At 41.0% G+C, this 15646-nt stretch overlaps 1 protein-coding gene across 2 annotated transcripts in view; it reads right to left on the bottom strand.

Moving 5' to 3' along the window:
- DGCR8 (DGCR8 microprocessor complex subunit) overlaps nt 1–15646 on the bottom strand; it is a 39322-nt gene that overhangs the window by 9142 nt on the left and 14534 nt on the right. Inside the window, exons 6-12 of one of the 2 annotated variants that reach the window (XM_051973230.1) lie at nt 9963–10160; nt 9315–9416; nt 8496–8594; nt 6456–6538; nt 1163–1263; nt 942–1048; nt 639–766 (exon numbers count right to left, since the gene is read on the bottom strand). In XM_051973230.1, the coding sequence (XP_051829190.1) occupies nt 639–766; nt 942–1048; nt 1163–1263; nt 6456–6538; nt 8496–8594; nt 9315–9416; nt 9963–10160 (818 nt within the window). The remainder of the gene's footprint in view (nt 1–638; nt 767–941; nt 1049–1162; nt 1264–6455; nt 6539–8495; nt 8595–9314; nt 9417–9962; nt 10161–15646) is intronic. The other variant, XM_051973231.1, reaches the window with a different exon arrangement.

The following is a 15646-nucleotide window of genomic DNA, read 5'->3' as shown; positions in this document are numbered from 1 at the left end:
CAATTTAAAACTCTCTGTGGCAGAGCCCTACAATCCTAGATTTGGCAGAGAAAGCCTGCCCGAGTCAGGCTCACTAACTCCCTTCCTCCCCTGAAGACCATCCGGTTCCCTGCCCTGTTGTCTGTCAAGCATGAGAGGATTTCCCCAGGAAAGCAAAGAAACATTTAAAGACAGCTCAGTTACAAAAAGCCAGGCAAGTTTCTGTCGTCGGAAATCACCAGTCCAGAAAGGCATTGCTTTGGCTAATCCAAGGGGAGGCTATGGGTCACAGAAAACGGCAAGGCTGTCCTCAAGCCAGAGAGAATGGGGTGCTAGCAGGGGTTCCCGTTTCCATGACTACCTTGGGAGAGGAAGGATTCCTGCTGCCAGAAAAGGCTGGACTGAACCACTGAGATCTTTCCTTTTCAACGTTGGGAATCTGATGAGTCTATTTGGGCTGAGACACTCAACTAATTCTTAGTCAAGTCTCTTGAATTACTCAGCTTCTCGAGGTCCCACAAGTGAGAAAAGAGCCCTGTGCCTAGAAGAGAACCACGAAAGACAGCGGATAGGAGGGCCACAGGGAGGAGCAGATTTTCAGTGGGGGCCACGAAAATGAACCATGCTGACCCAGAAGTGAACAGAGAGTTCCCAATCACCTGTTTCACCATCTTGTTGCTCTCCCGGCCATACATGCGCAATAAAGAGCCCCAATTTTTGACGTGTGGGTGTAGAAGTTGAAGGATTTTCTGAGAGGCTAACTGTTTCCCAACTCTTTTATTTTTACCTATGAAAAAAGAGAAGGAAAAATGGAAAGGACACATTAGGAGACACAAAGCACAAGCAGACACATGTGCTACTGAATTCCAGCAGAGGTTAAGCTCCTTAATTAGGAAGTCATTTAAATGAAGAACATAAAGAGGGACAATATAAAACGCCCAGAAGACATATGCTATCCTTACACCAGCCTCGGACAGTGTGCTTCCCACAAGTCATCACATATTCACTCTTCTGGTTTTTCCCAGGGATTACTTCAAACTTGATGGTTGTGTCACCCATTCCGTGGTTTCTTTAAGGGAAAACAAAAGTCTGTCACCTAGGGACAGATTCCAGAACCATAGATGCAGCCACCCCTGCAACCAGCCCACAGGCCTCGTGTGAGCCACCTGAAACCTCCACTTACCTTTTAAGGCACTCGTGGAGAATCTGATATGGTGACAAAAGTCCTGCCTTACTGGTCAATTCATAGACACGTGAATCTTCAATACTGATATGGTTAAAATACTACAAAAACAAAACAAAACCAAAAAAAAAAAACCCCTTCTTAAATTTGGAGTCAAGCACACATAGACACTTATCACCTAAGCTGCAGCCCCTACAAGCCACAATCCAGGACGGTGAACCTAGGGTAATTATACATCTGCTTCTTTTCAGCTAGAAACATACCAGGCTTTAATAAAATACTGAACAGAACAGGACATCACAAGCACTGTTGCTGGCTTTCCTAGAATCTCACCTCAAAACCCTTTCTCCATTGTGAAGCATCTGTGTTGAGATCCTAACACAAGGAGGCAAATCTGGGCTCAGAAGTCAATGAGACTTAATGGGATAAAATCTCCAACTAGACTGTGGTTCAGGATAGACTTATCTTCCTTGAAAGAGGATGAGTAAAGGACATGAGATGGGGGTAGGGAAGGAGCCCTGCATCGGAACACGATACGCTCTTGAGAATACATTCCATCAGCCGCCAACTCGACTCCTGCCATTTCTTGATGATCCTTTCTCTCCAGTCACCTTTCCTCTAGACTGTGCAAGAGGCTTCTAACTGGACTCCCTGATTCTAGTCTCTGTCCAGGACAGCCCATCCTTCCTACTGTAGTTAAGAGATTTTTCTGCAGTATGGGTCTGACACTCCTCTCCCCAAGCCTCCCACAACCTGGCCCTGACCTGTTTCCCGCTTCAGCCCGATCACTGCCCTTATGCACATTGGACTCCAGCCCAACTGGGTTTCTCAGTTCCTCACTCCATCTCCTGTCTGTCTGCAAAGCTCTCCCGTGTCTGGAAGAGCACTCTATGTCAAACTTGGAGAATCCCCCATTTTGCTCAAGCACTATACAAAGCGTGTGCCCCGACCCCTTCAGGGGCCTAGCGCCCTAGCTTTAAGCTAACAAGAACCAGAGTGGAAGGCATCCTGAGTTGGAGTGACAAAGGAAGCAGCTTGTTTAGGTTGGCCCAGAGAGGGACCCAAGAGCTGTCTCTAAGCAGCAGAAGAGCTGGGCCCCAGGGCAAAGAACCAGAACAATGGGTCCCAAGAAGCCAATTTGGTTTGGATATCAGCAAGGAGTCCCTGCCTACAAAGGAGCTGAAGGCCTGAAAGCACATCTGGATGACAGACATGACAACATTATGTTCTGGTGGAGACTGAGGATCCCACATCTGGACTCCAAAAACCTGGGCCCAAATCTGGCCTTCACTGTGATCTGGACATCATCCTCATCCTCAGCTGCAAAAGGAAAAGGCTGTACTCAAGCACTCTTTCGATTCCTCTGGTTTAGGGATTGAACTAGATGGGATCCAAGGTCCCTTCCAACCTTCAAATCTTGTGATTCTGGAAAAAGTCAAAAGAGCTAGAAAAAGTTCCACATCAGAAATCTCCAAATCTGGAGAATTTGTCTGTTGAATTCACCAGCTCAGTGTAGGGATTGAAGATTTTAATTAGCAAGGATATAACCATTTGGCAAACTGCAACACTGATGGATTATCAAAGGATAAAGGGACCATGAAAGTGAACTAACTCAGCATCTTTTGTTTTGCAGGAGAGGAAAGTGTAAAAGCCCTGACATGGGAGTCCAGTCCAGATCCTCTGTCTTCCAACTCCACAAACCTCTCCTTCCTGGAGAGAGCAAAGGAATAAAAGACAGACTGGGACTCTTTGTGGGTAAGGAATGAACACCATCAAATGATTTCTTAACTGAGGAGGAAAGGGAAGCTCGGAAGAAAACCTTCCCAAAAGGATCTGTTTGGGAACCCAAAGAGGGAGGGAGGTTTGCTAATAAAACAAGAGATTTCATTATTCTCATCAAGAAAGCTAATGGGATCAAGCTGGCCAATCCACAGCTGCAGAGGTGAAGGACAAAAGAGAAGGCTACAAAAGCAGAAATGAAGCCAGACCACTAAAGATAAGTACCAAAAAACTCAGAGCACAGTCTGGTAGGAAAACTCAATTAGGGAGGCTAAAGCAGGGCAAAATGATGTGTTTTAAATCCCCTGCCAACTGTAACAAAAGAACCACAAAAAAATTAGAGCAAGTTGTAACAAGCTCCCAACATTCAAATGACACACTTAAATCCACATTGTTTTCAAGGATACATCTACTCTGTAACTTGAAACCTGGACTGATTAACAACAATGATGATGCACAATTCAACCTGAGGTCTTTCAATCCCTGCGCAAGAACGGCATCTTTAGGCAGTTAAAGCCCTCACAGTGGCAACACTGTGAGAATCACCAATTAGGGGATAGGGAGGTTTCACATTAAGAAGCATCTATTAAGCACTTATTATGTACCAGATCTTGTGCTGTGTACTGGGAACACAAATATAAGCAAAATGTTGTTCTCAAGGTTGTCCTCAAGGAGAGCTCACATTCGAAAAAGGAAAACATCACACAAAGGGGAGCTGACAAGCTAGGGAAGATAGTGTGCATGTGGGAGCACGGCCCAGCCTGGAGGATGGCTGGCCTGGGCCTTCCTCCAAATGGAGGCTCTTTGAAGAGGAAGAGGGGAGTCACAGGTTAAATAGAAAAGGAAATTAGCAACTTCTCTGGGGATGGAAATAGGCAGATAGCTCCATTCCTAATAAACAAACAAGAATGGAAACCCACTCATCAGGAATGGGCTAAATAGGGAGCACCACCATTAAGTATGGCATAGCACCCTCCAAAATCTAATAAGAAATCAGAGGGGAGAGAAGAGGATAAAGTGAAGTACAGAAGGGTATTTGTGTAGATTAATAGGAATGGGATAAAGAGGGAAAGGGAAGGTGGAGGGAGAAACTAGGAAAGATAGTGCCCATGTGGAAACATGGCCCAAGGGAGAGATCCATGAATGGAGGGAAGCTAAATAATAGGACAAGTTAAGCAGCAGAATTAAAGTAGAAAAGCTAGAAAGGATAGGGAAAAAAAGAGATAAACACAAACACTACCACAAGGAGGAGTTGAACTTATTAAGAAAAAAAATGGTACAATCTGTAATCATTGATCTCACACAAAGTCAAACTTATGTCAGCCAATACTAACATAGTTTTAGATGCAGAGAACAAAAGAATAACCTACAAGAAAGCAAAAATGAGCAGTCATGAATAAACAGAATGTCTTCTATTATATATACTTTCTTGAGAATCTTCCCTGATGTTCTGGGCATAACAATTTTTTAAAAAATTCCTTTTTCTTTCCTTTCCTTTTTTTTTTTTAATTTTGTACTTAGTTTTAAATCATTATTAAAATAAAAAATAGAGGGACAAGAATGATCCTAGTCATTACAAATGAGTCGTATTAATATTTAGGAGACACCAAGACGAACACTAAAGTCTCCATTCATTAGTTGGGAGTGAGCAGCAGCCAAAGCCTAGTGAAGAAATCAGGCTGGGCCAATTGACTGTGTGTTCTGCACATTCACAAGTCACTTTGAGTAAGTGGGGATAGGAAACTCGTTCATTTAAACATTTATTAAGCACCTCCCATATACAACCCACACTAAGGGTGAGGAGGCCTGGAGGGCAATACTGAGATAGAGTCCCCATTCTTCTGGAAAAAGGGAAGAAACCTGAACCAAACAACAGAGCCAGCAGAGAGCAGCCTGTGGGGAACCCTGGGGAGGAAATAATCACATCCTGTGGCAGAGATCCCGGGGAACTTCACAGAAGGGGCCATTTCAGCTCAGCCTTGAAGGAATGGGGGAGGCCCATAGAAACAAGGGGCAGGAGAGGAGGAGAAAGAGTTCATGGCCTTCCCAGCTTTCCCAGAGGTAGAAATGTACACACTGTTTGTAGGGAGAAAAAGTGCTCTTGGGCTGAGCCCTAAAATTCAGGTCAGGCAAGTGAGCAAGGCCTAGGGTGGAAGATGGAGAAGTGGCTCTACACTCGTGGAGTAGACACACGGGTTTAAGGTCACATTCCAAGGATAGTTAACTACGGTGGTAAACACTTTCCAGACACTTCCCCTGGAACTCATTAGAGGCAATATTTGTATTAATGATTTAGAGATTAAGAGAATTGAAAATACAGCCAAAAAACCTGAAAGTTATATTCAGTAAAGTGTGTACACACACACACACACACACACACACACACACACACACGATGCCAGAGGTTTGAGGACACTCCAGACTCACAGATCAACACCTTCTCTGCAGCCTCAGTCACTGTGAGCATTCAGAATCCACATGGGGCTAAGCCCAAACCTGATCTGCACTTAATGTACTTTGATGAAATGGATTCTGGGCCTCTAGTTACAAATACACTGGAGTATAGATCACAGAAATTCAAAACAATGATGAACAAGCAACCTTCTCTACTGGAAGTCAGCATTTATTTGCACCGAAGACCTGACACAAAGCACTACAACTTGAACTAAAAGGAGAAAAAGGAAAACAAAAACAACCCCACAAAGAAGGCTGGGAAATACAAACTGAATATCAGAAAGACTTCAGGTGAACCTGAGCTGAATGACCAGCCTGCGAGCCTGCCCTGTGGGTGGAAAGCGGCCATGGAAGCCCCCATCTGGTCACCCAACTAGGCATTTTTAGTGCTATCACTTAATCCTGAGGCACCTGATGGGACACCTCCACAGCAGATGTCCAGAACCCTAGGCCCGAGAAGCCTCATAAAGAACAATCCCTCCAGAGAAGCTAGCCTTGCCCTCAAGCCCTCCTGAAGGCTGTTTTTAACTCTAGCTTCTCGCTCAGTGCTTTCAAAAGCAAGCAAGAATGCAATTTCCTCGAGGCCAAGGATTCTCAATTTCCCCAGCCCTTAGCTTTTCCAGCCTCATACAACTGCCCACTGGACTGTAGACCTGATGTCCCAGAGTCAACAAGCCCCAAACCCAACTCATCTCTCTTCCCATAAACCCTGCACATTCCTTACTTCTATTGGGATCCTCCTCCTCCCTCCTCTTCTTCCCAGTCACCCAATCTCAGTATCATTCTCAATTTCTCCTTCCCATTCAGTCAGCTGTCAAGTCCACTTTACTTTCCTGATATTCCTCTTGAATGGCCCCCATCCCCGACACTGCCCCCACCCTGGGGCATTATAAGTCTCACATCTGAACTATGGCAGTTACTTGTTGGCTGCTCTAACTCCAGTCCATTCTCCAATTACGGATAGAAAAATCATAAAGCACAGATGTGATCATGGGAAAGGGAGCTGGCATCAGGAGGGACTGGTTCTGGTCCTCCACCCCTGAGGCTGAGCTGTTCTTACCTCTAGTTCCTCGCTGTCTTTGGGTTTCTCGTCAGAGGTCTGCTTAACAAAGTCAGGGATGAGAATTTCCAGTGTGGCTCGGGCTAAAAGAGGAATCATTTTAGTTTGCGCTCATTCTCAATTCCTATAAGAGGAAAGAGATCTAGAAAGTCATCAGCTTGCAGGACTGAGGCAGCCAAAGCCTCAATGCTGGGACACGAGTTCTTCTATGGCTAACCCATGAACAAATCAAGAATTGAAAATACAGGAAAACAGGGTATTCTTCTGTGTACATATCTCTACAAGCACGTGTCCATCTAGGGAAAAGGGGATGATCCTTGTTCTCCCATTCACTGGATACCCATTTACTTACAGACCCATTCCTTCCCCTCTTTACATTTCTAGTATTCATTTATTATGGGGTCCTTTCAGAATTTGGAAAGTGGATGGGACCAGAGAGATCATCTAGGCCCCTGCTCCCATTTTAGAGAGAAGCTACGGCCTACAAGGGGGGAGTGAGTTGCCCAAGGTCATGTAGGAAGTGGGTGAATCAAGCTAATGGCCCACACTCCTCCCCTTCCCTCCAAGCTACTCTGACTTCAATTGGTCCAAATTTGTTTGATGCTGAAATTTAAAACAACAACAACAACCAAAAAAAAACCAAAACCGTCCCATCAAAGTCTCCAGAAGTCAAGAGCCAGGCTGGCCCACCCAGGCTATCCAGAGAAACAGCTGTGAGCCAGGAAAAAGCCCTCAGTGCTCTCCTTGCCCCACAAGCAGCCCATTTTTGCAGAACTTCAGTTCACAGCCTTCCAAAGCAGACAAACTTCAGGAATGAATCCTCCTTCAGTGGGACCCCCCCCCACTTTTCTGGCTTGGTGAGCAGACTGTCAAGTTCTTGGATTCAGGGCTTGTCTTGGTTTTCCTCTTCTTCCCTCCAGTGCCTACCTAGCAGAGGACACTGTACACAGTAGGCACTTAAGTGTTTGTGGAATTGGTCCTGGACCTGATCAAGTCCTTTTGTAATGACATCAGGGTCTCATGAACTTCAAATGATTGCTGCAAAAGTGACGGAGGCACATGAGGCTGCTTTGTCTGTTGTATTTTAACAATTCTCTCTTCTGTTTTTCTCCCTCCACCAGGCCGTTTGTCTCCTCAGCTTCTGTCTCTGTTTTTGACGGATCTGTCCTGATCTCACTTTCCCCCTCAGTTAATGTGCTGCTGTTTCAGTTTGGTGGCCTGGAAATGGCTCAACTGACTCCCAAGAAAGAAGCCTGCAGGACTCCCCAAAGGACCAAGCGCACTTAAGTGGTACCAAAAGGCACATGTGTGTATTCAGGTGCCTTTTCTGCCCCATCCTGGGTGGGTGGGGTTCAGTGAAACAATGACTGCTAAACATGATGGGGAACGGGGATGTGGTTAGAATGGTGGTGGACAGTTAAGCATTATCAATCAGCCTCTTCCAACTGTTTTACAGGACAACCAAAAAGAGACTTGCTCCAAGTGAAGAGCCACAGAATCCTACTCCAGAAACCAGATTTTGGCATCACTAAGAAAGGGAGAGGGGCTTGACTTGCGATGTCACTGGGACCAGGAATTCCTGAGTAAGGCAACTCCCTCTACAGAGACAGACCAGAACCTCTTATGCAACTTAAAAAGACTTAAGGCACTGCTTCCAGCCCAGAGAGGGAAAGTGATTTTGGCCAGGGTTACACAGCCAAGATGTTTGAGGAGGGCCTGGGTCTTCAAGGGTTCAAGACCAGCATTTTATTCATTAAGAACATGGCTGCCTCCATCATCATGAAAAAATTCAACAATGTAAACAAAGTTCACAACACAATAAAAACCCACTGTGAGATGTGAAAATACAGTATGATGACTGATTCTAATGCTTAAACAAAGTGTACTTGCATTTTACCATTTATAAGCTATCCAATGGTATCAGCAATCTCTCTCCATACCCAAGACTGGCTATGAATTCATGCCTTTCTTAACCCCAGACAGAGAGAGGCGGGGACAGTAAAACAGATGGGCAGTGGGAGTTACAAACGCGCACGTTACCAGCTTTGTTCTTTGCAAGCTTTTTGCTGCTTGCAGTTCCAGCCCCATAGGTCACTCCATCAATAGTCACTGAGGCTCCAAAAGGCTCACTTGGGTTCTCTAAAAAATGGAAAACATTCTCTTTAAAATATATAGCCTGAATGAAACACCACTCAAAAAAAAAAATCCCCTAATACAATGCAGGGTTTAAATTCACTAAATTATACATCAAACAGTTAGGAGTGCCTACTATGTATAGCATCTTATAAAATACTTTAGGAAAAAAATACTGAAAAAAACATTCTTCTTCCTGAAGGAATTTAGAATCCAGCAAAGGAGGACAGACATAAAGAGAAAATATTATAAAAGCCACCAAATTAGTAGATTGGTACAAACTAGGTTTGTACTGATAAGAGGCTGACCAGATTACAAAGGAGGTAGCACGGCTCAGTGGGAAAAAAAAAAAAAAAAAAAACAAAACAGATTTGGAACAAGAGAATCTGCGGTTCAAATATCAAATATTACTACTGATCTTGTGTGTATGTATGTTTGCATGTGGGGGTGTGGGTGTGACCTTGGGCATGTCACTCCCCACCCTGCCCCCACCTTGATGATGTCTCAGGTATTTGGAGGAGATATCTCTAAGGTCCAGTCCAGCTTTACAGGATCTCTATAACTCCTAGGATCCTACCTAGGGGTGGTGGGTACAGGATATGTTAGAACAGAGTCAGCACTAAGGTCAGCTCCCTTAGGTCCCACATTATATGCAAACTCTGTGTCTACCACGTTAACAAAGAACAGGCTGTAGATACAGCCCCTAAATGAAGGAACAAAACTTACCACATTCAAAGAAAGTGTAAACAGGGCGAACCTTGAGGACTCGCTGCATGTATTCGTGTAGGATGCAGACTTCTGACTTCCCATTGGGATTAATAACGAATTCTGCGACAGAGAAGAAACATTTAATATGGGACTTGAAATCCCTTCATCCCCACAAATGGACATGTAATCATTATTTAAGCAAGAGAAATCAACATTTAGGAAGCCAGAGGATAGTAGTAAAGAGCTGTGGCATCTCAGGAGACCCAGGTTTCAAACCCAGCTTTCCCGCTTCTTAACCAAGTGGCCATTATAACAAATGACTGTGAATCCCCAGGCTTCACTTTCCTATCTGTCAAATAAGGAATACAAAATGTGAACTTTGGAAAGCTCAAATGAAAATGTACATAAAATCATCTATAAATCTTAAAATGCTATGTAAATGTCTGCTAGTAGTCTTACAGAAACAAATTAGCATATGAATGTTAAGCTTCAGTAACCTAAATATTATGCTGCTTAGATCAAAAATGTAACATGCACAAATTATTTATTTCACACGTGGACCACTAAGAAAGACCTCTGAGGCACATTTTACAACATAAAATTGGCCGAGCCCAGTCAGCCTGGTTAGATTCTGCAAATTTTAAAATTTAAAAACATAAGACTAACCTTTCTTTGTAGGCGCATCGTGCACAGACAAAGTAATGAGTTTCTGGTTGGCCGGCAAGATAGGCCTTTCAGATTCCGCCTGCTTACGCTTCATTTCACGGTTGAACTGGCGTCTTTCTGCCCAAGTTCTGAACTTTTTCACAGTAACTTGCTCAAAATCAAAGCGTTTTTCTAGATAGTTTCGAAAGTCCTCAAGATCTGTGCAGGAATTAACAAAGAAACATTATTGTTTCTAGTTGTCAAAATTACAAAACACGAGGCAAAGAGGAGAAAAAAAATACACCCATTTGCTGATAATATAATAATTACTTAGGAAAACCCAGAGAAACAATAAAAGGACTAATAGGGACAATTCAGAGCTTCAGTAAAGTAGCAGGAAACAAAACAAACTCATAAAACTCAACAGCATATCCATACAGCACTAACAAAATCTAAAAGGAAATAAAAGGGAACAAAGTCCTATTCAAAATAACTACAAAATGCATAAAATAACTGAGTCAATCTACTAATGCACCCTGGAGACTTTTACAAAATGCTCTACTTATAAAGGATATAAAGGAAAAAAAATACCGTATTCTTCTGCTAACTGGTTATATCAATACTATGAAGAAACTACTTAAAGTGACTTACAGATTTCACTTAGTGCTATATTAAACTACCAAGGGGATGGTTGAAGGTTGTTGTTGTTTATATAACAAAATTAACTCCGAAAAATTAAACAAAAGGTTTAAACCTCAAGGGAAAAAAAAAAAAAAAGGAAGAGGAAATAAGGAGTAACTAGTTCTTGCAGACAGCAAAACAGTTAAAATAAAAAATTATTTGATAGTGGCTAAAAAATAGAAAAGCAGATGAATAGAGCAGACCAGAAGGGCAGGTGGGTGGTGCATTGGATTGAGTGTCTAGCCTAAAGTGAGAAAAACTCCTTTCTGACTTCAAATATGGTCACAGACACTTACTAGCTGTGTGACCCTGGGCAAGTTATTTAACCCTGTTTACCCAAGTTTCTTCATCTCTAAAATGAGCCAGAGAAGGAATTGGCAAACCATTCCAGTTATCTTAGATAAGAAAACCTCAAAGAGGATCATAAAGAGTTGTTTTGACTGAAACAACTGAATAACAAGAACGGAATACCTAAAAAAGAATCAGTAACAATTAGACACAATAACCCAAATATTCAAGAATTCCAAGAACATAAAGTACTTGGAAAAAAACTATCTGTTTGACAAGAATTACTGGAAACAGCAGAAATCAGTAGGATGGAAATTAGGGTTAAATCAGCATCAAACGCAAAATAGAAATATAAGCTGAATATTAAAGATCATACCACCAAAAAAAAAAAAAGAGAGAGAGAGAGAGAGAGAGAAAAGAACCAGATGACTAAGAATTAAGCATTCTTAATTATACAAGGGACAGAGGTGATCAAGGCTAAGGTAAAATAATTGTGTGCATAAAAAACTAGTGCCACTAGGTTAAGAAGGAAAGCTACAAACTGAGAAAAATTCTTGGCTTAATTCTAATGTGCAAGATTTATGGGGACCAATACATATCTTTAACTCCAAAGGCTAAACAAAAATAGTTCAAAAAGCACAAAATATTTACTAGATGAAAAACTGCTCTAAATCATGAATAGTTAGGAAAATGCAAATCAAAACAACTCAGAAAATGGATGAAGATAACAAAGGATGGAAACAGTAAATGTTAGCTATGGAAAAACAGATTACACTCACACAGACGGTTGGTGAAACAATGAACTTTCCATTCTAGAAAGCAATCTGGAAATATACCAAAACAAAGTAACTCAATGTTTTGGGGACAGACTTCTGACATAAATAAGGGAGTCTCCCTTGGGAGAATCCAAGGATTCCCCTATTGATCCTTGTTTTCTAGGACTACAACAAAGGTATGTGTCATTAAGCAGTGTCCCTGTTCACGTGTGAAGAAAGGCCCATGGGCCAAGCAGAGATACTGGGGAAAACAAACTCCTTAATGAGTTTAAATGCCAAAATAATATGTAATAACAAGAGCTTAGTCTGACATAAAGCTTTTTTCTTTTTTAATTTTTTATTTAATAATTACTTTATATTGACACTTGTTTCTGTTCCGATTTTTTTTTCCCCTCCCTCCTTCCACCCCCTCCCCTAGATGGCAAGCAGTCCTTTATATGTTGGATATGTTGCAGTATATCCTAGATACAATATATGACATAAAGCTTTAAAAGCAATAATAGGCAACAATGGGAAAGAGAAATAGGTAAAGGGAGACTGAGATCTGATAGACAACTTAAATATACAGACAAATCCTGTAAAAGCAGTGCTATGTGGGGGAGCATAGACACCCAGGCCAATTCAGCTAGAGAAGTCTCCTTGGGTCCCAAGGGTTGTGTGCTCCCAGGGAAGGGAGATGTGTTCAAAAGTGCCCTTTCTGAGAATGGGATACTTTTGGTGGCCACCTACTGTTGTGATTTACATGTAAAGTTTCGGGGTACATGGGTGATTTGGGGATACACATGTACAGGGGAAAAAGATAAATTAGTGGCTAGCAAGATATTACTTGGGGGGCAGCTAGGTGGCACAGTAGATAGAGCATCAGCCCTGAAGTCAGAAGGACCTGAGTTCAAATCTGATCTCAGACACTTAACACTGCCTAGCTAGGATCCTTGGCAAGTCACTTAACCCCAAATGCCTCACCGGGGAAAAAAAAAAAAAGAGAGAGAGAAGAAAAAAATTATTCAGGACACACAAGCCATCTTAATCTCAACACATTATTGTTAGTATTTTCTCATGAGTAGAGTTTATAAGTTTATAGGTTCCCTTAAGAGGAGACTGTCACAATGGCCTCAAGACCATGAGGTCCAATGGTTCCCACAGAAATATTCTATGAGCTATAGCTTCTCTTTAAAGGGAGACTAATTCAATAGTCTCAAGACCATGTGGTCCAATTTTATAACACAGATATCCCACCGCTAGTCTACACCAAAACGTCTTAAAATGTGATCCCGTATAGGGTCACATAAATGAATATGGAGGTTGTGAAAAATTTGGCAACAATAAAAGGTATCAAATAGGCCTTCAAGATTTAATTCTTTATGTAAAAATACATACGCACACCTCTCATTAGTATGCAAACTTGCTTTCATCTTTAATAAAGGATAAAATTATATGTATACCCAAGAATTGTTTTAAAAAATAAGTTTCTTCATGAGGGTCACGTAAAGATTTCTTGAGCAAAAGGGGTCACAAATGGAAGAAGTTTTAAGAAGCCCTGGACGATACAACCAAGGAGGACAACAACCAGGTCTGATAAATACTAAAAAGATTGATAGTCTAGCATTGCTTTATTGTGGCAAAGTACTGGAAGCAAAGGAGATGTCCACTGAATGGGGAACAGCTGAACAAACTGTGGTACCTGAATCCAGTATTACTATGCTGCAAGAAGTGGTGAATATGAAGAAGTCAGAGAAGCATGAGCCTTCTATGAACTGAAGCAAAGGGAACTGGGAACACTGTAATAAAAATGACTTAACTTGCTACAGAAGAGATGAGAAAAAAAATCAATACACTTCCCACCCTCCTCTCTTTTTAGCAGGGTTGGAGGCTAGAGCATGTTAGACACTATTCTAATTGTCCAATTCTGTTATGTGAATGAAGGTCAGTTTTGTCATAAGGGATGTCTTGCTAGGTAATGGAAAGGGAGAGAAATATCTGGAAATGAAAATTACATAAATATGAGAATTATCAACAAAACTAGGAAACTAGGAAACCTTAGTTTCTTTGGAACAAATATATTTACACCCAGGATAGCTCTCAAGTAAACAACTTTTCCCTCTTTACCATTTTAAAATGGTAAATTAAAAAAAAAAAAAAGAAAAAAGAAAAAAAAAAAGAGGTCATCTCAAAGTTTACCAGACCTAATCTGTCAGGGACCAAACCTAAAATAATGACTCCATTACACTGTAAATGCACAGCAAATAAACCTCGGGGTTATCTGAGAGGTATGTGTCTAAAGAGGCACAAACATCTACGTAAACTTTTAATATAAAGATGCAGGTGAAGTCATGTGTTTTAGATGGAAAAGGGCCAAGAATGTGGACTATACTTCAGACACTCTCCTCAAAAATATCTTTAGGCCTTTCCACTGATACTCACGATCAAACCAAACAAAGTTCTCAAAATACCTTTCAAAGACACTGTATAATTCTGAATTATGCATGAGGGCCTTTATGGAACATCTTGTTCTATATAAAAATTCTTTCGCATAATTAAACAAAAAGCAGAATGGGATCTTGCATTCTGACCCTTTTGGTTGGCTGCTTTGAATATTGCTTGTGAAAATCTGTTTCTTCCCTCCTTTTGCCTTTATCAAGGGTGCATTCAATACATGAAGACTATTATCAAAGACTTTGTAGGATTGAAAAAGTAGACACATGGACTGGGAAGTTAAGATTTTTTCTTGGTTGCTTTTTTCCCTCCCTTTTGGAGATAATTGGCATCAAGTAACCCGCTCAAGGTCACAGAGCTAGAAGTAGTAAGTATCTAAGGCCAAATTTGAACTCAGGTCCTCCCAACTCCAAGACCACTGTACCATCAAACTGCCCCAGTCTATAAGCTTTTCCAAGCATTGCATACATTATTCCCTTTCTTCCTTCAGATACATTGAAAAATTAATATCACTGTGATCTCTTCCTTCTTCCTTCACATTTGGCCAAATCAATTCAGCTGCTCTTCCCATTTTTCTTTAATGACATTTCTGAGTATCAATAAAACATTAAAAATACACAATAAAGCAAGTCAGATGGGGACACCAGAAAGAGAATGTTGGTACTACAAAATTAAAAGTTCCCACATACTTTTTTATATATACTTTATTCATGTCTGTTGATGTATTAAGTTCATTATAAAAATAAATTTCAAAAAAATGTGCCAGAAGAAAAGTATTGCAATAAACTGAACTTAGACTGACTTTCAAATTGTTATCACAAAGTATTAAACCAATATGAAGCATTTCTGATCACATCACTTTCATTAAAATTTTCACTAGTGAAGTATTTTATTTAAAGTAGAAATGTTTTGTACCATTAAATAAAATCAGTTATTTAAAAAAAGACATTTCTACTTCTGTTCATAAACAGTGGCTCCACTGCTGCTAACAAATTTAATTTTTTGGATAGGACTTGCAGATCATTTCCATTTTTTTGTTTGTTTATTTCTATTTCACACTTAAATGTCTTTGGGAGCACCTAGTTGGCACTGGGGATGATGCGCCAGGGCTGAAATCAGGAACACTCATTTTGCTAAGTATTTGGCCTTGCTTGAATTGACCTACTGAAATTCTTAGAAAATGAACATTTTGTCAATATATGTTCTTTTGTCCATTTCCTATTTCAGCATCTATATTTTAAAGAACAGCTCAAGTTGATGTTCTCTCAACAGTATTCTTTCACTTCTTTCTTGCAGTTTGATACTTTTTCTTTCAGCAAATTATTCACTGAATTTCCCCACCTCATCAGCCTCTCTACAGCATGACATTGGCACATAAGCTTCAATTATCTTCATCGACAAGCCATGTTTCTGGTTTGCTTCAACAATTAGTAAAAATTTCAAGACTGACAGGTCAATATCTCCACACAAGGCTGTCACAATTAAGAATACCAAAAGCTTAAATCACATTTATAGCAAATCTCGAGA

The sequence above is a fragment of the Antechinus flavipes genome, chromosome 1, assembly GCF_016432865.1.
Source record: "Antechinus flavipes isolate AdamAnt ecotype Samford, QLD, Australia chromosome 1, AdamAnt_v2, whole genome shotgun sequence".
Lineage (NCBI taxonomy): Eukaryota > Metazoa > Chordata > Mammalia > Dasyuromorphia > Dasyuridae > Antechinus > Antechinus flavipes.
The sequence above is the reverse complement of the archived record's forward strand: the minus strand, read 5'-3'. Positions and strand labels throughout refer to the sequence as shown.